The 26839-nt window shown below is 39.9% G+C and overlaps 4 protein-coding genes across 6 annotated transcripts in view; 3 read left to right on the top strand and 1 right to left on the bottom strand.

The window, feature by feature from the left end:
- EVI2A (ecotropic viral integration site 2A) overlaps positions 1–2868 on the top strand; it is a 9613-nt gene extending 6745 nt beyond the window's left edge. Inside the window, exon 2 of the mRNA XM_019511062.1 lies at positions 1050–2868. Within this exon, the coding sequence (XP_019366607.1) occupies positions 1075–1827 (753 nt within the window). The 5' untranslated portion in view covers positions 1050–1074 and the 3' untranslated portion in view covers positions 1828–2868. The remainder of the gene's footprint in view (positions 1–1049) is intronic.
- Positions 1–26839, bottom strand: part of NF1 (neurofibromin 1) — a 197194-nt gene that overhangs the window by 61532 nt on the left and 108823 nt on the right. The window lies entirely within an intron of this gene.
- EVI2B (ecotropic viral integration site 2B) lies at positions 4102–8942 on the top strand. The gene is made up of 2 exons (XM_019511064.1): positions 4102–4526; positions 6105–8942. The coding sequence occupies exon 2, from the start codon at positions 6347–6349 to the stop codon at positions 7064–7066; it is 720 nt and encodes a 239-aa protein (XP_019366609.1). The 5' UTR covers positions 4102–4526; positions 6105–6346; the 3' UTR covers positions 7067–8942.
- Positions 9177–13024, top strand: OMG (oligodendrocyte myelin glycoprotein). Its single transcript, XM_019511061.1, has 2 exons — positions 9177–10451; positions 11213–13024. Exon 2 carries the CDS (start codon positions 11219–11221, stop codon positions 12539–12541), a length of 1323 nt encoding a protein of 440 aa, XP_019366606.1. The 5' UTR covers positions 9177–10451; positions 11213–11218; the 3' UTR covers positions 12542–13024.

Here is a 26839-nt window from a genome sequence, read left to right as displayed (position 1 = left end):
TCTGGGGTCGCGTGATCCCAGCGTGTGCTCTTACCACTGGCGGGGGGGTCAGACTAGATGATCTCGTTCAGGTCCCTTCTGACCCCTAAACTACTATGAAACTATGAAACAACTCCAACACTTTCCACTAAGATAGCTGCCTTCTCTGGTGGGCTCAGAAATTTTATTTTAAATTGAGAATTAAAATCAAGCATTTTTATTTGACCTGATTAGTACTCCTTTACTGTTAACTTTCATACAAACAGATCATGGAAAATGGTCCCAGATCTCATATGAGAATGTCGAAAAACCATTAGTCAAAACCAAAGGGAATATGCTAAAATGAAAGGAAGATTTTACTTTAAATTTAGTAAAACTGTCTTGGCAGCTGTTACAAAATTAAGATGTAGCAGTACAGTAACTTAAAATTAAAACCTGTCATCCATGAATTTTTCCATTCCCTTTTTGAACCTGGCTATGCTATTTACCTTCCCCACCTCCTGCAGCAATGAATTCCACAAGTTAACCACACATTGCACACACAACTACTTTCTCTTTTTATTTGGCCTGATTATCAACCCCTTACTGTTAACTTTCAGACAGACAGATCATGGAAAGTAGGCCCAGCAGAAAAAAAGCAGAAGCGACTGACTCAAAGCTGAATTACAGTTAGAGAAGGAACTACCACAACCCAGTCCGGACTTTAAAATAATCTGAAATACACGTGGTGCCTCATGCACATTTTTTTTCTTTTTCTCATTTGTTTGTTTTGTTTGCTTTTTTTTTAAATAGTGCATCTGTAAATCTAACCACAGAAGTCCTGTTTAATTATGCTGGAGAGAAAATTCAAGAATACCTATTCTCTTCGTATTTCACGTAGTTGAACTTTTCACAACATGATCAAAACTATATGAAATTAAGTTACTGCAAACCGAGTTGTGGAAATGTTCATGGCAGCGGCCTAGCATTTCACAAAAGGACCTATTCAAGCCTTTAGTACCAATGGCAGTATACAGTTTTAACTCAGCAAATGTATTTCTATATTTATTTATTTTGTATTTGATTTGCAGGTGACTATCCAGCAGGAACAGGAAAATGACAAGGCCCCGTAAAGCGTATTTTGCTTTTCTTGCTGTGACAAGCTTTTCATTGTGCTTGCAAATAATGGCAAACCACGCTAACGATTCCAGCTACTGGAGCTCCCCTACCCAAAATCCAAGTAAAAGCTTGAATATAACTTACATCAGTACAACTCTTGAGCTAATAACAGACGACAGTATCAAGACAACTATTTCCACAATGCCTGCAAGCACCTTTCAAACCTCACCTGCTACATTTGGAGAGGAGCTTTCAACATCTTCCCCTGTCCTTAAAGTAACTTCCCCAGCTCACGGCACGAGACCTACCAGAAAGACCCCGAGCACAACAACAAAGACTGTAACTTGTGAAGACAGTAAACCTCTTATACTAGTTTGTTTCATTATAATAGCAGTGCTCATCCTTGCTTGCACCTGTTTCATTCTGTCAACGGTGGTGATGGCAAACAAAGTGTCCTACCTCAAAAAATTACAAAAAAGCAAGCGTGCGCCAAGAAGTAATGGCGATTTTCTGGCTACAGGCAGTTTATGGCCAACTGGATCAGGCACGTGGCAGAGAATGACTAAAGAGGTAACAGGCACTGACTTAATGATGCAAGACCTGATGTCAGAAAAAGCTGCCACAGTTCAAAGGAAAAGTGAAGATGGAACAACTGAGATCCTCGCCCAAGAAAGAGAGAAGGATCAGAACAGCCAGGGAACGTCAAAACCATGCAACAGGATCTTAGTCAACTTTGAAGCCGAGATTTAAGGAAAGCTCAGGTTCCAAAAAGAGATAAAAATACAGCCTTGAAGTAATGTTCTGTTTTAACCACACACTGTTAGATCGAGATCCAGATTTGAGCTTTCATGCTATGGGACAGGAGACTGTTGTGGCATACAGCTTCACTGCGAGGGAGTGCAACCTTGTGCTTATTCTTTAGGTCCTTTAAACGGTGACATAAAAGGTGTTAGACAGGGGCCCGGTCCATTACAGCTTCTAGAGAAAATGGTTAGCCAAGTGGAAATAAAGCAGAACAACATTTTGGAAACGTTTTGCTGCAACAGAAGCTCTCAAATGAGAGTCTGTAAATCAGTAAAGATCTGTGGACAACCAACTCTGCAGTTCCTCCTCGCACTGATCTGCTAAATTAAGAACCATCTAAAAATATGACACAAAGGCAAGAGCTGTAGTTGCCAGGGAGATGTTGCAAGACAAATGGGTGGAATGGTCCACATAACCACAAATGTGAGAGGTGTTCCCTAAGACAGCCTCTGTATTAATACATGCTCTGGACAGAAGAAATATAAAACCAATAGACTACATGCTGTGTGATTTAACCTCGAAAATCTGTCATTCTGAGCTATTTTTTGCTAGCATTAAACTGCCACCGTTTACAGTACATATACAGCCAAAACGTGTTTTCCCCTGTGCTCGATCACAACTTTCAAAAGGCCAGTTTGCATCCAGGGATGTCTGCAGTGCCTTAAAGTTTGTACAGAAACACGTATATCTTGTTCAGCTATAGTAAGGATAATTTTCTCAACTTGGCAATGCCAATAAATATTTGTAACAGACTTTTAAAGTAGTCTACGCTTGCGTGATCTTCTTCATTGAACTCACTGATGATAAAATGTAATCTATTGTTTCTATTGTGGAAAAAAAATATCCTTGGATACTAAGTCTCTGTTACTACCAGAAATACCAGGGGAAAATTAAAAACATCTCATTCTGAAGAAGTTTATAGCCATGAATTCACTGGGTTAATAAGACCAAAGGTAACATTTTGCTACTTCACCCAGAAAATTAATACAATGAAAGATCAGTCAGTAAATCTATGGTAGTTTGTAAAAACCAATCCAGCAAAATTGAAGATTGTTGTCATTGTGCATATTAAAATATAAGTGCCTTCAGTACTATTAGCAGAATGTTGTAAAATGAACGTTTGTCCCGTGTGACATAATGCATTACTTTTGTAGTTATCAAATTGCTCATACTTTCACTAATTGTATTGGCCTATAGATGTGTAATAAAATGTGTCGCATCACTTTAAAATATGCGTTTGAAACAGAGTAACCTTGGTATCTGCACACATGTGATACGAGAGAAAAGATACAGATGAGGCACATTTCTGTAGCAACTTAAGAGGAGAAAATCAGAGGCCAAATCAGTGGAAGAACATGGAGAGGGAAAGAGAAAGCTGAAAGCAGACAAGTACCAATCAATGCCAGAAAGGCTGATTGATGGGATATGCAAAGGGACAAAAAAGGGAAATATCAAGAGACCAGCTGAAGGTTGAAGAGGGCAAATTCAGAGCACACATCAGACAGAAAAACAGTACTTGGTGAAGACGTAGTCGAATAAGACCTTTTTGCAAATGGGCAGCTGAACCAGAAGAAGCAGTCACATGAAGAGGGTGGCATGAGACTGGTGGAAGTGAGGCAGGGCTGTGGGAGGTGGTTGAATGGGATGAAAGATTAAGATAAGGAAGAGTAATGGAAGAAGAGGGTATGGGTGTTAAGCCTGTGGCTGGGCTCGTAAAGGGAGATGAGGATGTAGATAGGAGAAGCTGGTGAAGCTAGTGGGAACTGAAAGAGGGGTAACAGTTACAGGAATGGGGAAATGAAGCTAATGAGGAAAGTAGAACAGATGCTATAATACAGAAGGGGGCATGATAAAAGCCTTTGGGAAGTAGCAAATGGGCAAGGATGCAAAACATTATGAGGATACATTTGCAGAAACGCCTTCTACTATGCAGCTGGGAAGATCTTGGGAGCAGGAAACACCAAGATCTGACCAGCCCACAGAAAGTATGTTCCCAAACACATGCCCATGGCAGCAACTGAAGCAGCTTATATAGATAAGTAATATCAGAGAAGTTGTCAGTCTGTAGAGCTACCTGCCTTTTATGCAATTCAACCCATGAAAATCTGGGAAGGGGCCAGTTCCATGATCAGCCAGCTGCCCCAAAGCACAAATTCTCAAACTGTGGACTAAAACATCAGAAACACAGGAGCACCCCCCCGCCAGCAAAAACCACTGACATTATCAATAAAACTGTTAACTTCAATCCACTTTACCACAGTTAAGAAAGTTGCTCTTGCTCATATTGGCTGCAGACATAGACAAAAAAAAAAACCAAACATTTTTAACATGCAAAGCACAAGCTGAGAAAAAGTTACATTTGACTGTCTACATGTTTTTGTCTGGTAGAGAACACAGCTCAAAATTAGGTCTTAAAGTGTACAATTTGTGAAGATTAAAACTCTTAGTCACCTCCCTGCTCTTGACACTTCCTGCAGTAAGTATTGGTACACTTCCTCTTTACATGCAAAAACCCCTATTTCAATATGAGAAAGGAGACCATTTTAAAAGCTGCTTGACTTGCAACACCCGTTCAGACTTAGTCTTCAAACAAAAATGTTAACTTGACAGATGAAGCCATCTTACTGAAAGACAGTGTTGCACAGGTAAGGAACAGATTCTTGACAGTAAGGCTTGATTCTTGTTGGGTGTTTCTTGCTTGCTTAATCAAACAAATGCATTTGCAAAAAACTTACTTGGAACATTTTTGAATGAATTTATTGCTAACACATGGGGTAACCTACAGCTGTTTTAGGACATGTGTTACCTGCATGCATGAGTGTTTTGAGCGCATCTCTATACTGTTAAAGTGTTGCTAGTAGAATTCTTAATTCTCATTTTTACATTTTTTTTTTTAAATGTAGGGAAAATTCCCAGGCAAGTTTTTAATGTTAACTACACTGACGTTAATAGCTGTATCCTACTGAGCTTTTAATAAGGTCTTCATACAAGTGCCACCTGAATACACTTTGCAAAGAAAGAGTACAGAAGAAGCTGGAACAGGCAAATATAAGTATTAATTCCAAACTTACACACTATCCTGAAAAATACTTACACAGAAGTATTAACTTATCAGCTGCATATGCTCCCTGGTGTAATTTAAGCGAGTGCATCTAGATACAGAAAGATCCTCACTCCTACCTTGGGTAAATTCAAAAAGAGGTTGGATGAACACCTGTCTGGAGTCGTGTGATCCCACCGTGTGCTCCAGCCAGTGGCGGGGGGTTAGACTAGATGATCTATTCAGGTCCCTTCTGACCCCTAACTACTATGAAACTATGTGCATGTTAACTGTATGCACTGAACCAAGTCCTCATCAGGACTATATATGTGTTGAGGAATAAATTCTTCATGAAGTTTCAATACACAAAGTAAACCAAAAGCAGCAGAACATAGTGGAAAGATTTGATAAGCTTTATTAGTCTCATTTAGATTGACACCTTCGTAGTTTCAAACAAAAATAGCAAAACCACTCTGATGCAGCAATATAAGTTTATATTTACATTTTCTCTCCCACTTCAACTACCGTGTAGGCAGAAGTCCATTTATGGTGTGGAATTGGGATCCTAACATTAGATCATATTTCATCAGTAGATCATACCAGTAGTTGTATTAGGAAACCACCTTTTAAATGACGTGCCCTAAGTTTTATCTGGTAACAGCCAAGAAGGCAAGATGCATACTAAAAGTACTGAAAAAAAAGACAGTTAAGGACACTGGTTTATAAACCTCAAAATGTTAAAGGTCCAAGATAAACTGGATGCTTTTCACTTTCGTAAAGAGCTGTCTGAAGTTGTATTTAAGTTTCCTGTTTACAATTAAGGGCTCGAACAATTGATACAGTTCCATTTAACTCATTTTAAGGAGGTCGTCTTAACAGCTTTTTTTGGCAATTTAAAAAGAAATAAGCCAAAATGCTTTCTACAGCAAAACCACCTAAATCCTATTAGAATGGCACCTGTCCCTTCTAAAGTCATTAGCAAACCCAGTGCTCACTTCAAAAATAGATTGCCTGATATATTTAAAAGAATATAGTGTCTATCTTTTTTCTGGCAGATAACTTTAGTGCAAAGTTTAGAAAACAGCAAATTAACAATGGTGAATGTGCTTTTAACTGTAGAAGAAAAACCCACAGGCCAAATCCAAAATAAAACCAACTGGACCATATTCTCTTTATACTGCAGGTGACAGCATACCATCGTAATCACCAAGAGGAAAGTGGACCCCAATCTCATAACCCCAGTTTTCTTCTATGGACAATTTTGAAGACCACTTTCTACAGAGACAGACACACCACCAACTGGTTTAATTAAACCAGGAAATGTATCCGTCAGTCCTGAAAGTCAAATAGGAAACATCTCCCATATATTCATACCAATCAGGCAAACTTGACTTGTACAGTGCTGAAAGACCAGTCAGTAGCATAATGTCTCAGGACAATGGAGGAGCGATGGAACCCCGCAGTGATAGTAGCTGGATAGCTGCTGTGTTTATTGGCATAATTTTGATTGGTATGATGATAGCTATTGTTATAATTCTCTTATGCAAGTGTGCCAAAAAGCCACCTCCAACTAATCCAAACTGGGCTGGCCGCTCCCCATTTGCCGACGGACAAACACCGGACGTCTTTGTGGAATTGGACCAGGCCACAAAACGTGCATCAGTTTTTTCTATCTTGCCTTGGAAATTTAACAAAACCACACACTTACCGAATGATTGTCATGCATCTGAACAGAGCTGTAATGCATCCAGCTGCAATACAGCTACCCTGTCTCCCCCTCCTGTACAGGATGGCTCCAGTTCACCAGCACACAGCAATCCAGTTTCTCCTTCAAGTGATATAAATGTGCCCCCACCTCCTGTTTCAGAAGAACAGAGCCCTTGCAACCCTCCACCCGACACAATTCCTCCTCTACCAGAGTCACCTGATATGCCACTGCCACCAGACTGGATCCAGGAATTTCCTGAGATTCATTCCTCTGAGATCAGCAATGCCACAGAGAATAAACTGGAGACAGAGAACCCATTTCCCCCACCTCCTGATTTGACACATCAAGATGAAAATGAACCACTACCGCCACCTTTGCCTGAAGAACCTTTACAAATTGCCGAGCTTGCTGTTGAACACACTTCACACTTACCTTAAAAGTAACGTTTTGAAGCCAACAAATACGAGAAGTTGGTGGGAGCAAGGATTGTAAAGCCACAGCTGCATTAAACTAGCATTTCACAAGTGGGAACCTGAAGTGATTTGGCTTGAGGCTAATCACTTCGATACATGGTGCAGATAACAGCAACTATGCAAAGCCTTTTTCTATGTGTTTAAAGCTACAAACCAAAAAATATTATATGTAACTTTCAAAGCGCAATAAGTAAAGCTTTTTAGGAAGGTACAGTTTACTAGGCTGTATAACTAAATCTAACAAATGCACCTTAGCAGCACATTTTTCTTATATTCTTGTTAACTTTCAATAAAAGGGCATTAATACGAAGTTGTCTTGGTGACTTGTATTCTTAAAATACAACTGAATTTACTGGATAAGGCCAGATTAAAAACCAAATCCCAATGTTTAGACAGACCAGGAACTATATGCTATCCATGAGTGGCTAGGTCCATTTATAGTAAATGAGTTGTTACTTCTACGTCACAAGCAAGTTATGCATTTTACAGTCAGTCGTCATAGCATCCCCTTCCGATTTTTCTTTTTTGAGAAATGATCTAGAATCTGAACAAGTCTCTCTCAATCTTGGACTTTCTGCAGCATTGAGAACTTAGGTTTTCACATCCAGCTGAAAGAGAAACTACTGTTAAGAACCCTTCTTTCTGGCAGAAGTGTAAAATAGATCGACTTTGTTTCGAAGGATTGTTTATAAAAAAGGCAACAATACTTTATATTTGCATCTTAGCAGACAAGAAAGTTAGCTGGCTGTAGGTCTCTCTAAAAAGTTAAGGCCAATGTTGATAATATCTCCCTGTGATATGAGCTTATTGCAGTGTCTGTGCTCATCGAGACATCTTTATAAATATTAGTTCAACAGAACTTGATTTAAACTCTATTTGAACTTGAGAGAGCAAGACATCCTGTAAAGAGCTATTCCTCCAGCTATGTGTTTCTGAACAGTATAAAGGCGTGGCAAAGTGTGCAGGGGTGTTGTCAGCACAAGAATATAAAGTACATCGGGGTATAATTATGAGCGATATGCAATGTGGTAAAAGAGAGGAAGAAAAGAGCCCATGGAAGTCTCTTACTGGTATGGAACAATAAAATGGAAGAATTAGACTTGAGATCGATTTTTAAGTAAGAGCCACAACCACAAAAGTCACTAACCACAAGTTCTCAAAGAAATACAGTGAAAATGCAGTACGATTACAGGCACTCAAATCACACAGTCTAAATCTGAATGAATTATAGTTTTGCCTGTAAGGATTAGGATTGGGTCTGGACTTTGCAGAGCAATTTAAAGGCAGGCTTTGAAGACAAGACAAACTTTTGAGTCAAAACACGCAGCCTTAATGAAAAAGATACAATTTACCTTTACAAAAGTAAAATTAATACAAATCAGGGATGCAATTCTCATGTACAGTATGCTTAGACAAAGAATTCAGTAATGTATTTGCAAAACTGCAATCTTTGGATGAAATAATGATTTTTGCAAAGATGAACTCACTGGACTTTTATAACGGATCACGTTAATAAGCACTCTGCACTGCATACTATGCAGCACACTGTCTGCGACAACAGAATTCACTTACATTTGTGAATGAGCATGTTGAAAATGTAACAGCTTTTACATCTACATTTTGTTTGCCACAAGGAAGGACATATACAAATGAGTATTTATGAATTGTGAAAATCTGGCTGAAGAAAAATCTTTACAAATGTTTAGATGTCCTAATATCACGTTACTCGCATCTAATCATGCTATCAACTACCAGAATTAAAGGGATACCACCAAATATTACTAAGTGATTGGTTAGATACATTTGTCAGTCTCAGATAACCTGCAAAAAAAAAAACCCCGAGCTGTACTATATTGCAGCTGGTAAGCTACACTGACTTTCAGATCTTAACTGTGGAAAGAACATGCTACGGTTTATTTTTAGTGTGTGTGCACATGTGCGCGTGCGCGCACACACATGCGCGCGTCATATCGATGTGTATGTATATACCTACACGTACCATCAGCAGTCAAGTTTTATTCAAGCTGAATTCTGCCCACAAGTTGCACTGAGCAACATTTCAGTAGTGGGAAGGGACCTGCCTTTGGACCCTGACTATTTTGATGAGATTGAGAGCCAGAGCAGAACTCCAATATGGCATAAAAAGACTACTTTTCAAATATTGGAAGTAACTGGAAATCACGCAACTTCTATCTAAAACCATGTTTCAACAAGCAAAAAGCTTCATTATCCTTGTGTATAATTTGGGGGGAAGAAGAAGGAGGGGGAGAGCGCAGCTCTTTTTTAAAAAAAGTATGTATAATTAGTGATCCAGGATGTAAATATTTCAAGGAAACAAAATGTTCATTTCCTAGGGAGATGTCAAAACCACCACTCCATAACCCTTCTGCAATGTAACTCCAGGATGGCTAGCTCTTCAGGCTCTCTGTGCCAGGGAGTACGTTTTTTCCATGTGGCGCACAGCACGTTGCTGTGAGACCATACAAAAATAGGTAAGACTGAAAGCAATTTTTAAAAACTGCCACTGAAAAATAAAAACCATTTTCTTCTGCATATGCTTTTTGTCCATGGCAGTATATCAAAGTTGAAAGGTTGAGAAAGTTTAATACCTGCAAAAAATATAAGAAAAGGTATTTGGAGACGAAACATTGCAAATATAGCCACGGCACATATTTTTGGCGAAAATGATACTGGAAAAAGATCTCAAGAAGGTTATCTGTAAAAATTCAAAGCTGTATTATACTACAGCTGATGAGATGCTCTGAAATTCTGATTTTAAAAGTGGACAATTTGAACCTCAAATGTCAAAATTAGGAATGCTATTTTGACAGGACTGTTGAAGAAGGCTAAAAACAGGATGCCAGTTTTAAGAGGCAATATTACAGGAGCGCAGCCTGAAACGAAGGCAACAAGAACACCGCACTTTCACGGCTGTTTTAAAATAGGAGCATAAGTGGAATCATAAATTAAGGGAAAATCACTTAAAAAAATTCTACTGGATACTATTGGTGTAGTCAAAAGGGCATGTTGCATTTTTGATGCAGTGACACCTCTGGGAAAACGTGCTTATAGAAAAGTTAACCAACTCAAATCAAATCCTGGACTATTTTGTTGAGTATGCATGCCTTGCAATAAATTTGAGTCAGCACCAACGACAGCTCTGCAGTCCTGCGATGTAGTGCTGATCAGGTGGTTGCAGAGACCCAGCTAGCAGCAATACGATGCAGCTGAAGAGGCAAGCACAATTCACAGGCAGCAACTGTAGCTACTCTCTAGAACAAGACGACCTTTAAAGCTTACATCTTTCAGAGAAACGATGCACTGATCTTGCGGGAGGGTCCTTATTTCGGTAAGTGTATGCTTTTCTGTATTTAAAAACCTACTACAAAGTTAGAATCAGAAACAAGACTGAAAAATATTGGTCTTTGGAAGCTGCTCACATCAAAAATTTGCTGCAGTGACAGAGATTTCATTCTAACATTAATTCAATACTCAAATATACATGTTGCCTAGCTGTCTAGCTTTACAGAAAGGAACGAAGGCTATATGAAGGAAAAAATAAAATAACATGCATTTTGAAATATGGATGTGGGCTCCTGGTTTCAGAGTAAAATTATTTAACTAGTCTAGAGGTACTTTAACAGATCTTATTTAAGCAAATACAGTGTGCATGGGTGGGGGGGGCGGTGGAATGGCAACATTACTGCAGATATTTTTAAGGCAGATCCATTTGACAGCCATTTTTTCATTCCTGTTTAAATAAGCACATTATTCCAAAGATAATATAGGCTTGAAATCGCTAGAACCCAAAAGCAGACATTGTATAACATTTGGAAGAGACTTGCATTTTCGGAAGAAAGCCCTCATTTGAGCTCGAGGGGGAATGGAGATGAAAAAACAAGTCTCATTCTGGCAGACAACATGACAGTAAATGAAGGGATGCTTTGTAAAGTCCCTCTTTAACAATTATAAAAAGGACTGTTATCACAAAGAGGTTCATTGATATTTTTACCTAACTTGTCCTGCAGTCAGAGCGAAGACAACCCCTGCAAATACATGAAGTATCTTATGTAGATTTAAAGGGTGTCATTTTGGTATATTTATTTGCAGGCAACAATGGAATACCAGATATTGAAAACGTCGCCCTGTCTGCTGGTCCTTCTGCTTTTCATACCCCCGGTTCTGGGCATCTGTCCTTCTAACTGTACATGCTCAGGAAACAACAGAAATGTAGACTGTTCAGGCAGAAACTTCACTACATTGCCACATGGACTTCAAAACAACATTACATACTTAAATCTGTCCTTTAACCAGTTTGTTGATCTTGATCATCAGCTGACCCGGTTCACCAATTTGAGGACCCTCGATATTTCAAATAATTGGCTGAAGAACATTCCTGCTCATCTGCCCAAGTCGCTATGGGAAATATATGCTACAAATAATTTTATAAAAGTTCTTCAGAAACTGGATACTGCTTACCAGTGGAACCTTAAAGTGCTCGATGTTTCCAGGAATATGGTGGAAAGAGCTGTTCTTATCAACAATACACTGAGCAGCCTCAAGTGTCTCAACCTCAGCAGTAACAAGCTTTGGACAGTGCCCACCAACATGCCCTACAACATAGAAATGGTGGATCTATCAAACAACTTCTTGACCCAAATACTCCCGGGAACGCTGGTGAGGCTGCTACACCTTACAAAACTTTACTTGCACAACAACAAGTTTGCATATATTCCTGACAAGGCTTTCGACCGGCTCTCGCAACTGCAAGTTGTAACGCTTTATAACAACCCGTGGTCCTGCGACGATCAGCAAAATATCCCTTATTTGCTGATGTGGGTGAAGGAAACACCTGCTGCTGTGATAGGGGCTCCATGCCCTAACCAAACGGTGACCTGGAAGAACGCAACTCCACTTCCAGCCGCACCCACGACTCCAGGTATGAACCTCATGGTTAAAGGAATGAAGGCAGCAGACACAACTGGCTCTTCACTGGCAACTGAACCAACCAAAGAGATAAAAATGCATAAACAATTTCGAGCTAAGGAAGTTACACTAAGTGCAACCTTAAGCCAAACTGTATTATTTACCAGCACAGATAGGCCCTTACTCCTTTATCCAGAAGAAGTGACTGCTGGGAAAGTTAGTTCTCACGAAGTGGCGGCCACGCATACAATCTACATTCAAGATTCGACGGATGTCAACTCGAGCTTGGCCAGCTCGACAGGATCATCCACTACTCCCATGACCCTGAGTATTACCAGCGGGATGCCAACAAACTACTCTAAAATGCCTCAACAAAGCACAACCGTTACCTTAAAGAAAGAAGAAACCGCAACAAATATTTTTAATACTCGTGTGCCCTCGGCAGCAAGCGTTTGTCAAACGTATTCTTTCTATATTGTAATGCTTAATGCAGTAGCAGTGCTGATTGGCTAATGGCTTGCAGTCTTGTGAAAAATTTATTCCTACAATAAACAGTTGGAGCAAAACCACCCACCATCTAACAATGACTCAAATACAGGAAATTCAATTTTGAAATCCTTATTCTGATCCAAAAAATAACCACTCAAAACTAAAAATGCACAATTTATGTCTTGATACTAAGCTGCTACTTATTTTAATATGTCTTATACCAAGTAAAACTAACCTACAGAATGATTTTGTTTTTATGAAATGTGCTTATTTTATATTTCAATGTTTAATTTTCCTTGCACAAGAATAAAACATCAGAATTTTATGTACTGATTTTAGGTATGGTTTTTGTCATTAAACATCTGGAAAAAAAATAGAAGGCCTGTATCATAATTGCACTGTCTTGCTTGATTTGCCAATCAAGAATTCTTGTAAAATAGCAGTAATGGTCCTCTGTAAGTTAAAATGACATGCAAAAGGAAGGGAAAATAAAGAAAATAAAACTAACTGCTTCATTAATCAATAGTTATTTCTGGGAATATGACTGGCATGTATATCAGTGTTTGTTTCATATGTATTAGGATATTTGAATATGAGTGGATATTTTTAAATTCAGGAATTAAAAACTGGACAAAACATCTCCTGGACTGGGGAAGATGAGTGAGGTGGTTCATTTTTTAGTAGGAAAAATAAGTATCAAGACACTTATTAATCTTCTGGCTTTACAACTGAATCTGGAACCTGAGACACGTCATTGCTGATTTCCTATATTTAAAAGAGGGATAACACACAGAGTGGTTTGAGGGTATTGGATAACAAGCAGCATGCGGATAATCTCATGATTTACCATTTTCCTAAACATCTGTCCATCAAAGAGTAGAGATATTTACTGCAGCACAGCTGATGTAAAATGGGTGGCAAGGGTATTTGATCTGTAGTTAAGATAAAAAAGTTTTGAAACAGTGTGCAATGCAGAAAATGACAACTGAAAAGGAGGTTTTTCCTGAAAGAAGGAAAAGCACTATTGTGCTCTCCACTTGCTATATCATTTATTACAAACTTTTGCTGACACTGTTTCCATGCGTTTCGGGATACTGCTTAATCCCCCGTTTGCCATAGCGTAAGAATCCTGCAAAAACCAAGGGATCTCAGCTACAAAGTTTAGTGTCCAAATGGCGAGCCCACTCCTCCTGGCTGTGAGATGAAGGATGTAGGACACACACAACCATTCTTCTAGCTACTTGGGAAAGGCAGTAGGAAATAAGAGTACTTGTGGGGACTATGGGAATAGAGTGAGAATATGGGACTCAGGCCCCCCAGTCTAGCAAGCATCTGGAACGGCTTTCAAAATTGCTGCAGAGATATATTCTAATAATTTCTTGGCTTGAGGATCCACTAGGTGTCAAGACTCTACACATGCCCTTGTCAGAGGATCTAGGGAAATCCCTTATGGTTCAGGCATACCATGGAGGTGGAGTGTGTATGCTGAAAACTGCCGCTTTCTCAGAAGACGCTAGCAAAAGTGGGGGTTTCAGTTGTAAGTGCACCTGGTCTAAAACAGAGGCTAACATGACACAATAGCAGCAAATTGTTTGTAAATAATGATCTCTGCCTTGCAGCTGTCTCAAGAGCCAAACTCCGCAACTAAAGTTATTACTCTTGAAACCAGAGGAACTCCCAAATCCTCTCCTAAGTGCAAACAATGATGCTGTTATTGAAAAGAAATGGTTCAAAGCTCGTTTCAAACAGCAAAACATAAACTGAATAACGAATTTGTACACGGTTGTGTTACTGGCACCCAAGTATTTTTTTAAGGTCGTATTCAACTGAGTTGATAGCAGTGCGTCTTAGCCTAAGAACTTAGTACAACTTAGCATAATTATTACATAACCTCCAACAACTTCTTCATAACTATATCCTAAATAAAAGATTAAAAGCCCTGCTGACCACTCTCTGAACAGCACTCTCTTTACTATACTGATAGTCACTGCATTCTAAACATAAAATTCATCTTAAAATGAAAGTTTCCATCATCAGAGGAAAATGGTGGCCGTGATCAAATAGCAGCCATGTATGCTAATATTATCTTGTCACAGTTACACTTTTTGCAGTTCCTTGTTTCTGACCTCGTCACATTCATATTTTAACCTTTATACAAAGTGCTGTCCACAAAGGAACCAACTAAAGTATATACACTCTCTCACTACAAAGAAATTCAGCTCTCTCGGAGGTGAAGCCAGGCAGACGGTTTTGGACAAGTAAAACACTGCAAAAAAGTACTAAAGATACATGGACATTTTAAGGAGGCAGAACCTCACTATCCAAGCTGAAATAGAGGCAATCCCCAGCTCTTAACAAGAGCACCATGATCTTCTTCAATCCACAGTGAAATCTAGGTCCATGAAAGTATCTCATGATGAAAACCTGCCTACAGTTGAGTGAAAAAAAGATGAATCCAGATTGGTGCAAACATTCTGCAGGCTTAAATTTACCTCCAAAATCTACCCATCTGTCATCAGATTAATTCCACTAGCCAGTATAGGTATTTAAGAAATAGCAGTGCCCACAGGAAAACGCCCCCTATTATTTTAATTAGCGCAACTAGCCAAGCCTCTTATATTGGCAGAGTCAGAAGCCGCTTAGCTCACAAAGACATGATACAGAACAAAGTGACATATATGACTGTGGGTCTCCTGGACACAACTAAATGCTTTCTGTTATGCTGGACACCAAACATACTCTTGCTGGGTAATGCATTTAGTGATGCCAAATTCTGCTGTGTTTGGCAGAGGCCAGCACGGAACCGACTCTGAAATGTTTTAAGTGTGCCATGTGTGCAATGGCAACTAGTTCACATTCAATGAACATTGAACGCAGCCTAGGGAAAAAAATCCAACTGTCCAGCAGGTCCAGTACTAGACTTATTGCATAATTACTGTATTATTGCATACTGGATAACCTGCTACCTGGACTCCGGGAGATTTATGTGCATTGATTCAGTTAGCATATTGCTCATGAGGCTGGAGGTGGAAACTGGCCTCTTTTTGCTTCCTAATCCATATGTAGGGGTCAAGAGGCTGGAACCAGTGAGGAGGAATAAGTGGCCACTGCCAAGAAGTCATCTGAAGCAGCCTTGAGGATACAGAGACATGGAGCCAAGGCAGAAGCAGAAAGAGGACAAGATAGCACTCCATATTACAAACTGAGCTCCCCAAATAGCCCTCTGTCCTAATCTTATGTACACCAAGTAGAAATACAAGTCCTCCAGCTACCGGTTGCTTCCAGCGAAGGAAGCTGAAATGATACAAAAGCTGTTGCTCAGCAACAGTGCAATCAAACTAGATGGCAATTACCACATTTGTCTATCCACTCACTGCTCTAATATCAATCTATTTGCATGCAAGACAAAAATAAGGAAAACTAAATTTCCATTTGACGATCCGGGATGTGGAGCCCCAAGAACCCAATTTCTGTTTTATTTTAGAACAATAAAGTCATTGAGCCGAAGACATCTTTAAAAATACTGCTCTTCAGGGAAAGCGGCACGAAGTACTTTGATAAACACACAACACCATGATCTTGATTTCAAGTAGATTAATGCCTCATCTCAAAAGTTTCTGGCCCTCAGAGTGGCAGATTTAACCTCTCAAAGGCAAGAGCATAAGTGATGCAGTGATAGCTGCCACCACTGGCAAACTGCCTGAAGCAATAACTCTCATGTCCCCTATTAATCTTTTTGGAGCATCAACTTTAAGGGCCAATGAAGACAGTTTAAGATCAATCTTAATTGATTTATCATGGATTGTTTTAGTAACTAGAGTGGGAATGGGTAAGAGAGTAACTAACTCTGGACCGGGAATCAGGAACTTCCCAAGAAATAAAATGAGAGAAGAAAAACAGACAAAAGGCAGAGAAAGAGAAAAGGGCAGAAATAGTATTGGTCTAGAGAAGGACGATGACTACAACAAAAGGGCACATTTAGTTACTGGAGAAACACAAAGTTCTTCCCTGGCTCATGGTGCAAATCTGACATTGCTGGGAGTGCAATATAGGGAGCATGTAGTCCTAGCCCAGTCTATAATGAAACACAAAGTATAGCCACCTCTTCCAAACCAGCTTGGACAAATATCTACGGAGAGAAGCTGGGCTAGAAGAAATGTCTTCTCTAAGTGGAGACCATGTAGGAACTCAGCACTAGTAAGGAGAAGCAGAACTAGGACACGAGATGAATCATGATCAAGGTTTACGGTTCTTCAGTTCAGCCATATAAAAAAAGGCAAGTTACTGCTATTTAGCACTCATAATAGTGACTTCTATGACCACGAAATGCACTCAGTATATACTAATTCCTCCACCCAAACACTAAAGCAAACTTAAGATCTCTAGCCTCTATTTGCAGCACATTTATCTCAACTGACTAAAAAGTGCAGTTCGTAGAAATATTAAACAGAAGTTTAAAGGGAGGAGAAACAGGAAACCACTCACGGTTTGTCAAAAATTACCCTATATTGCTTTCAGAACCCTTATAGTTCATCATGTCTTATGCAAATACATATTTGCATACCTCTAAAGCATTTGCACTTCTATAACCTCATTCTCTCTCAATGTCAACGGTCATATTAAGGGCATATGCACAGACCCTTGCTCTTTTACCCGCACGGTTTATTGATTCCAGTGGATCTCTTTAAAAGCACTATATAAGAACTTAGTGTTTACTGAAGTCTCAGGCTGGACCCTGGCAAGTCTGAAGTCAAAAGTTCATCTGAGTTGTACAAATATAACAACTGCAGAAAAGTGTCGACATCCAGTTGTGTCTCACACAATCAAACCATACAGAAGGACTCAACTCTCAATTGACAGACCCGCCTACACAAGTGAGGCATATTTCTCCTCACTATATCTATACATTGTGATAGTGATCGAGAAGGAGATTTTTCCCAAATGTTTTTTTTCCTGATTCAGAGAGGAGAAAAGCAAGCTTCTCAATATCCTGCGAGCCATGTTAACAAACTCCCTCCAAACCCCCTATATAACCATTCACTCACTTATTTACAACATAATGCAAGCACACTTTGCAAAGAAACAAAGAAACGCATATTAATGCTATGCTTGCCTCCTAAAATCGCTTTTTTATATCAAACTCTTCATAGGGTAATAGATTATTATAGTCTAAAAGTTGAGACCCATTTTCAAATGCTGCTGATTTGCTCAAGGTAAAAATGCAATAACAATTTTGAAAATTTAGGGGTGAAAATGTTTTCAGAGATTTATTGTATTGAACTCAATGCGATTGTACTGCAAAGCAATTTTATTGAAATCAATGTTGTGTGTTATTTGCTTATATTAAAAAATCTGGTGGTGTCCATTAGGTGCAAAATTCCACTGCTTATTGGGGGGAAAAAAAGGAAAATACCTTTGACAATACCACGTAAAAACTTTAAGCGTTTCAAAATTTTGGTAAGAGCTAAACTGTCTCTGTACAAAGCTGACCTTATTGAGTTAGTTTTGTTTCAAGGAACCTCAAGCATAAAGCGTGCACCAGAAGCATCATTTTCCAGGGTAGGCATAATTCTATAATGAAAGAAAATTAAATTTTCGTGCAAGGACATTGCCTGAAGCATACCAGCATTTAACATGTCTGCTCAGACAGCACAATGGAAAAAACCTAGCTGTCTAGTCAAACATTTCCACATATGAAAGGTCTGTTTTATTCAGCTGTATTCAATATTACAAAACTTAGCACATTCATACCACTGCTCAAATATGTAAGACAGAGTAACTGAGATGATCTAAAATAGAAGGTATATGGAAAAAGACAATTCAAAAGTGCTCAGCTCTTATATTCAGAGAACCATCCAGTTCAAAGACAAATGCATTTTTGTTCAACATGCTATGGTTAAAAAATCCTGCAAATGTTTTAAGTGTTTTTCTTTTTTGTATATCGCTACATCATAACTACCAAGAATCTTTTGATAACATAGTTTCTTTTTCCATTTAATTAAATAGCCCCAAACCTAAGTACTTTGGCCTCTGTAATTGTGTGATTTAAACCTTTGCAAGCATTTTCAATTACATTCTCTAGAAGGTGTTTTACCCTTCTCTTTGCTTGTTCCAGTATCAAATTTAGTGCCAGTTGCACTTGGGTTATTAAAAGCCTCCCTAACTCTTACCAGGCTCATCACTTACAAATCGTATTTCCACTCTTGTCAAGAGAGAACAATTTGTACTTGCTCCCACTTGATCATTTATAGCTTTTTTGGAAGCTATCAACAGCTTTTTTCCCCCCTGTCGTTACTGTTCAGCAGGAAGTGAAAAAAGATGATCCAAATTAAACAAGCTCAGAATGTTCAGCCACAAAAATACCAAGTTTTAGCTGTCCTGATTCTTGCAAAACTTCCAAGGCCATCATAAATAGTCAGGTAATTTCCACCGCCCAAATATAAATGAATAAATAAATAAATAATGGATCTGTCAAAGTCAGGAAAATTTAAATCAATAATACCAATAATGGCAGCTCTCAGACAAAGCTAGTTTCAAGCAATGTGTTGTTAACTCTCAAACTGCAGTCTCCAATCGAGACAACTTGTCACAGCTTACAAAAAAAACACCCCAAACCTTCAAAATGATAAATCAAGGCCTCAAAGTGAGCTTTCTTAAGTGAATCTGTAGACAAAAAGACAAGTATGCAGTCACTACATAAATGAGGTCTATCTGCTGATTATAGAAAAGAAGGTGGAGTGGCCCACACCTTCAAAGAGAGGCTGGAAATGGGGGATAAGTCTTGGAGGGAAACAAACCCATCAAAAGCACTAAGTTTCAGCTAAAACAACAAAAATCTGCTTCAGCTCTACTGCCATTCCATCCAAGTAACCCACAGGTGGTTAAAAATGCACAAAGATCTCACTTCCCTCCCTTTTACGGGGAGTAGTACATTTTATTTTTATTGACATTACCATGGAAAGCTTTGGTTAGAAGAATGACTTGTGCATTTTCTATTGAAGATGCTGAAGTTCGCGGTCATAATGAACTGTATTGGCTTCTCGCACAATTCATGAGCTAAAAGCCAATACAGCATGGTCTTTTACATACAAATCTTAGTTTTGAGGTTGACGGCTCCCCTTTTTCAGTGGAACACAGCAGTCTTGGGAGGTCATGCACATAGGTAGGTGAAGTAGTTTCTTTTATTACTGAATGGTCAGTTTATCTGGTCTTTGTTTCTTTATGGCTGTGGCTCCCATCTCAAATGAGATCAGCTACTCTGACCACACTCCAATTCTGGAACTCAAGCTCTCCTGATCCAGCTGTTCAAAAAGGTTTATTTGCCTTCAAGACAGAGTGCCAGGTTCACCTTAGCTAGCTGTCTCATACTTTACCAACTATTAACAATGGGGTCCATAAATGTCCATAACACTGTGGGGCTCAGGAAAGATACTTGGGCATAAAGCAAGGAGGAAGACTGGAAGCAGCTGTCTGAGAAAGTGCAAATCCAGCAAGGAAAAGGTGGAGAGAAATATTTGGGGTGATCTGTGATAAAAAGATGCCATTCAGTCTAAAAGCCAACCTGTACAAAATAATGATGAGACCAAGGAAGATCCCCTGGACACTTAGAAGAAAAGGAAGACAAGACACTAGAAAACAGATATGATGCAGAGATTGATTTTGGAAGCCAGCCTGGAAGACGAGGCAGGAAGATGACAACATCAGGATACATTTGACAGTCTGGGAAAATCACTGAAAAGATCAGAAAAGCTGGATTAAAATGATTTAATCAGAGAATAAGCGAGACAGAGAGACCAGTGTGTAAATGATATACAACAGTGGCTGGCTGAGGGTCAGAGCTGGCCAGATCTTGTGTGATCCACACAGCACCTTTTGGTTGGATACTCAAAACCCTCATATCCTTCCTGATGTTATCTTTTCATATTTCTTTTGGTCATCTTCTTGGCCTACTGCCAAATACGCTCATTTTGTAAACTGGGGTGGGCAACTTCTGGTCCAAAGAGTCATTTGATCCAGCCCGTGGATACAGGGCTTCAATGGCATTCAGCAGCAGATGCTCTCTCTGTGCTGTCGTGGGGAAAAAAATCAGTGGCAGCTGTGTCCTAGCACCCAAAGATAATTGCTTACACCATGGGTGCTCAACCCCAGGCCCAAAGGCCAGATGCAGCCTCTGGAGCAGTGTCATCTGACTCATGCGGCTGCCCAGGCATCCCAAAACTTGGTGACAGAGGAATGGCTGCGTGGCCCTGTGCACTAGATCAAGTATGCAAGGCAGCGTGGGGCCCAATCCCAGCGCAAGGGGCCAGGCAGGGGTAGCACAGGGCTTGCCCCAGCCTACTGAGCAGGGCAGGGGTAGCACGAGGTGCCGGGGCCAAGTCACAGCACACAAGGTTGGGCAGGGGCAACACAATGTACAGGGCCTGATCCCAGTATGCTGGGCTGACACAGGGGCCAATCTGGACATACAGGGGCCAGCCAAGCCAGCACAGAGCCTAATCTGGCTTGCAGATGAGCCCGTCTTCATTCATCTGGCCAGCAGGGCAAAAGGCTGAGCACCACCGACTTGCACAGCTTTGGACTAAATACTAGGAAAGATGCACATGGTTAGCTGTGTAAGGGAAAAACAATCATGGATTGCTCCTTCCTAGACAGCTACAGAGGCCACGTAATGGGATCTTGAGAAGTGAATGAGCAATTATTCTGGTAAAGAGTACGCTATTAAAAGAAATCATGGAGGTTTGTTATAGTACCTTATACCACATTTCTGAAAAATTTAGCTCAAGGTACAATGCATTCATAATGGTTAATACTGATTAAAACTTTACATGATATAGCAAAAAATTCTGCGAGTGTAGAGCATTACCAAAGGCAATGGCCGTATCATGAGTCTGATGTTGATACTGCTTGACATGAACACTGCACACACTTAATGCATGTAATAAGGCAGACAATAAGCTATACAAAACATTGCATCTCAGTAATACGATAAGATTGCTAAGATTAAATCCTTGTTACTGTGCTACACATCTATTGTAGAGATGTTTGTCCACAGCACAATCTAAAGAGAAGCCCACCTACCACCACCACACACTCTCGATAAGAAAGCACAGGATGTTTTGGTGAAAACCCATTATTCAAGAATCTGACACTGGATCAGTCAACACTATTTAAAAAATAAGAATCTTCTGCTCAGGAATCTTCCACTAGATCAAAATCAGCCCAGGAAAGCTGTAATGAGAAATTACCATGTGATGACTATTTAGTGGGCTAGTCATAAATCCAGTGGCAGCGTAAGCTTACCTCTCAGTGGTCAAAGCTGACAAAAACTACTTGTTCACCTCAGCAGAGCTGGCAAAGGTGTAATGGGACATGTGCAAAGAAATCTGCTGGGAGTGCCATGGTAGTTCTGTGGGAAGAAATTAAGTTTCCATGCTCTGCTGACCCTTCTTCTACAATCACTACATTTTAAAAAGTTTCACCTCCCAGAACGATGATTCTCAGTCAGGAGCCTGCAGCACCCTGGGGCACTTTGAAATCCTTTTAAGGGTGCTGCAGGGTGCCAAGGAGTGTCAGCACTGTCAGGTGTGCAAACCTGATTTGTAAGATAAACCCAGAGATTTCACCTAGGAAAGCAGAGTGTTAAAAACACTGTGATCTGCTATAGTCTGAGTTCTTTGCAACAGGAGGCTTGCGCTATTATTTTTCTGTACTCAGAAAACGAGCAAAAGCTAAGAGCTGGCATTTTCCAAGACGTGTCTTGAATCTGTAAGGGTTGAAAACCACTGTCCGAGAGAAACCTTAATCTGTTTCTTCAGAGATGTAGCCACTGCTATACAGAGGGAGCAAAAGCCCAGATGTCAAAACCTGCATTTTTAGCACTGGGGTAGATACAGCTACATTTGATTCTGCTAAACATCAATTTGGGAGAGTACTGCAATAGCTGAGTTATGATAAGAACAAGATAAGGAATTTCAGATATAAGCATGTCATTCCTTAAACTAGATAATGGATTTATATAATTCTGCATTTTTCTTTTTTAGGCGTAGAGTTGCCTGATGCAAGTTCTCTGCTACCAGTAAGCTTCCTACCAACCCCCCACAAACAAACAAAAAAAGTACTGTGCAGTAGTTCCTACTTGACTTCATGCCTTCACCTTTTCAACTTTTATGCAGAAATATGCCACTAAAGTTTATACCCCCCCCTGCGGACATATCATACAACCACATTTACACACCTTCAGCACAGCACAAATATATTAAAATCATGCAACTATGGATACCAATGTCCTTAGGTACAAACTAGACAGCCTCCAGGAGCACTTGGGATCGCATGGCCCACAGCAAACTTGTCCAAACTTGACACCATTTACTTTCGGATTTCAATAAAGTCACAGTTCAAGGTGACATGGCTGCAGGACATTGTCATATCCATCAAAGGTATGCTGCAAATATTAAGCAGTCACTATGAATCGTAACTACTTAGCATTTCTGTACAACTTCCATTCAAAGACCATAAAGCACTATAAGGTGAGCATTATTCCTATTTTATGCATCGCTCTTCCCATCTGATAAGAAACTGAATGAGTTGCTGGTCACCTGCAACATCAGGAATAGAAGCTGGGACTTCTGATGGTTACTATAGTAAGCCACTAGGCAATGCTTATTTCACATGCTAACTAAATAGTTAAAAACCTGTGGCTCATGCAACTAAGCCAATAAGGAACATGCACTTCAAGTGCCATTAAAGCTCACTCTCCCAAAGAAAACAAATCAAGAAGCTGGATGTAAAAGATACAATGCTGCACTGGTACATTCAACAACATCTTCAATGCCTGGGACCCAGAGATGCCTCACATTCCACTGGGGTGGGGGGTCTGTATTGGCACAGCTGATCCCCAGAGCAAATAGCTATTAGCATCCAATGTGACCAAGCCTCCCAGCCAAACATGGTAGAGTTGCAACAAAAGACAACCATGGAGTTAACAAATAAACACACTAAACTCCTGTGCCTCCTAGTACATCACAAAGCAAACAATTAGTAAGTTCACAACCTCCTAATTGCATCTAGCTCTGGCAACAACAAATAGAGTTTGTTTTACCCAAACCAAATGAAATCTCACTTCCTGCTCAAAGAAACGAAAGGAGGAAACAGTTTTTCTTTGAAGTAAAAGATTTTGCAAACTGATTAAATTTTTACTGGTAGCTCAAACAACTTTATTTTTCAGTTCCTTCAAATATCACTAACCCAGGCATGGGCAAAATGTGGCCTTTGGGCCAGATGTGGCCCGCCAGGCCATTTTATCCAGCCCACAGGGGCCCTAAAAAATTTAGAATAATATTTATCTGCCTGTCATGCAGCCCTCAATGGCTTGCCAAAACTCAGTAAGTGACCCTCCACCCAAAATAATTGCCTGTCCCTGCACTAAGTCCATGTTACAAGATGCCCAATGCACCTCCTATTCCAATACAGGCAGTCCTCGGACTTACGACACACTTGGTTCCTGAAAACTGAGTCTTAAGCCGAAACGTTGCAACTCAGAACCAATTTTCTCATAAGAAACGATGTTATAAATGAGGATTGGTTCCTGCACTGTGGCCTGAAACCCTGTTTTCACCAAAAATAACCCAGAATTTTGCACTCGATCAATTATAGATGAGTAATATAGCTACGTTAATATATTTATATTGTAAATAGCAATCATATTGATTTGGAAGGACTTCTTTGAGGTGACTTTGCTGGACTTTTTGAAGGGTTCTTGGCTGGAGTCTTCTCAGGAGTCTTGGCTGCAGGTTTTTCTGGGGTCTCGTCTGCTTTCTTGAAGGAAGTGTCCAAGCAAGTTTGGACAGATGTTCTCCAGGGAGATGAGCGATGCAGCAAACTTGTTTGCGGGCATGGCATTGCATCGGATCAAGTGTTCTAAGTCAAAGCTGGCGTTGTAAAGTTGAAACAGGGTGTCAATTTATAAATGTTGTAAGTGCAAAACGTTGCAACTCAACATGCTGTAGCATCAAGGACTGCCTGTACTTCAATCAGAAGGATTCTCGATTTCAGTTCCAAAATAGTAGATATGCCATTACTTCCCTCTGCGCGCACACACTCTGTTAATCTAGAAGCGTTCACAGAAGACACCTTATAGTACCTGGATCATCCATGAGCAGCGGAGAAGTGTTAATACTATTTAAGGCTTAGGTTCTCCTGTCTTCCTCCTATTGCATAGGATTTATTGTCTTAAGGAAATGGCTGTGACTGAACATGACTATTATTGTCTGTCCCTTTGACACCATACTACTAAAAATGCATGCAAAATAGTGCATCAGAACCTCTTTTTTACTTGATTTGCCACCATTCTCGTAAAATGTTGACGACTGCCACTGCAGTTCCTTGTTCAGCCATCTGCTAGTAAAAGGGTTAAGAAAACTGTAAATGCTGATTTAAGTAAAACCAACTCGATGCATAAGTGTACAACTGGTTCTTCTACTGAAAGAAATTCACACGTCCGTGTGACAAATCTTTGAATGTTTACTAATATGCTTCAACAGCAATACACTAGATACTTCCAAGAAAACCATTCATGTGTTTTTGAGCCTGAATCATTTGCCACCCAGCTTTCTCCCAATATCATAAACATTGTTTCGTGGAATGGATAAACTGTAGACATTTCTACTTTTATGTTTTTAGAAAGAAAGCACCAGCGAATGTCAGGAGTACAGACAACGTGCAGTATATACACATCTATTCTGTCCAGGAATTAGAGAACTTCTCTCTTCAAATGCAGCCTTGCATTACTAATGAACCTCGTTTGCTATGTGGCAAACCTTTACTGAATACATACTGCATACCCTAGTACCAGATTGGACTTTGCATTGTAGTTACCCAACCCAGTATCATCTTTGTGTAAAACAAGTTATCTGCTCATATCACTTACATGCCCAAATTCCCTCATGAAACAGATAAGCAAATAATCCATCACAAATCTCTCTCTGACATAAAATAACGCAGTCAATGTCAGGGGAAGAAGAGAAGAAAGGAAGAGAAAGATGTGGCAAACAAACTAATGAATGTTATTGCTGTTTACAACCAAGTAGATTTAATGAGAAGTCTAATGGGGGCACTGGACAAGAGCCTGATTTTGTATATGGAAGTGGCTAGAGACAATGGCTCTCAACTCCAGGGGGAGTAAGGAAAAGTGGTTAGCTGTGTTAGTCTCAAGTCAGGCAGAAGTCAGGACAGGTGACACCTTAGAGATTCACTTGTTCAGAGGGGCTTAAGCTTTCACAGACTACAGCCTACTTCATCAGGTACTATGAATCAACTTGCAGCAAGCAGAGGTACTAAACAGAAAGGAATAAAGGAGAGTAAGGAGAGGATGAGAAATGGGGAAGCTATGAGACTGTGGCCAGACCCTTGACATGCCCTCATCTTCTATTAAATAGTTCTGCAGGTATGGAGAGCCAGTCTGAAGTCTGACACAGTTAATAACACTGCCTGAAACACCAAAGGTTAAAGTATCTGACAGTCCAACCATGAATTAAGGACGTTCAGTTCTATTGTGAGATGCCCCTATGCACTTTCAATAATCCCAACAGTTTATCTTCTACACCCAAAGATGTAAAATATAGGCAATTAACTGCACTCCAAAAATGAGCCTTTTTATCCATTCCACTGACTTTCTATCCTTAGAGCAACCATGAAATATTCCTGATTGCAGCCAGATCTTTGGTGCACTATAAAATTGGCTTACTTTATCAAAGAGCAAAAAATGAGTTTGATGCAGATGCGGCAGCTAAAGCCTTCGGACAGGAGAAGCAATACGATGCTTTCAGACAGTTTCTAATGGATAACCATCCAAGTAAGGATTAAAAATCCCGGTCTACTGTTGCTATGAACTGATACCTGCAGTTCTAACTAAAAATCCCCTTATGTCATTTGAACAAGTCCCAGCAACCTGCATCTAACTGCTGCCACATTTACCAATACAAACTCTGCAATACCAGCATCTACTCTAAATTAGAAGCCAGTCTGCTCAGCTCCCCCTGACATCTATTCGTGCAAGCCTGTCAAACCCCAGGGTGTGCATACTATCCGGGAAAAGGGAGAAGAGTAAAAAAAAATGCTTTCAGTTTAGATTGGTGCTCTCTCATTGTAAGCGTAGCCATGGGAAAGCAGCAACGCACTCAACGGAACCTATTCAAATATGAGTCTTTTCCTTATAGCTAGTTACCCAAAAATAAACCAAGTGGATTAGAAGCCCAGTACTGTGTCTACCTAGAATTATCTGAACCATGGAAAGTGGATCACTATCTCAAAAGAGGATTTTCCAAC

Source organism: Gavialis gangeticus, unplaced genomic scaffold, assembly GCF_001723915.1.
Source record: "Gavialis gangeticus isolate Ggan-Ray unplaced genomic scaffold, GavGan_comp1, whole genome shotgun sequence".
Taxonomy (NCBI): domain Eukaryota; kingdom Metazoa; phylum Chordata; order Crocodylia; family Gavialidae; genus Gavialis; species Gavialis gangeticus.
The sequence above is the reverse complement of the archived record's forward strand: the minus strand, read 5'-3'. Positions and strand labels throughout refer to the sequence as shown.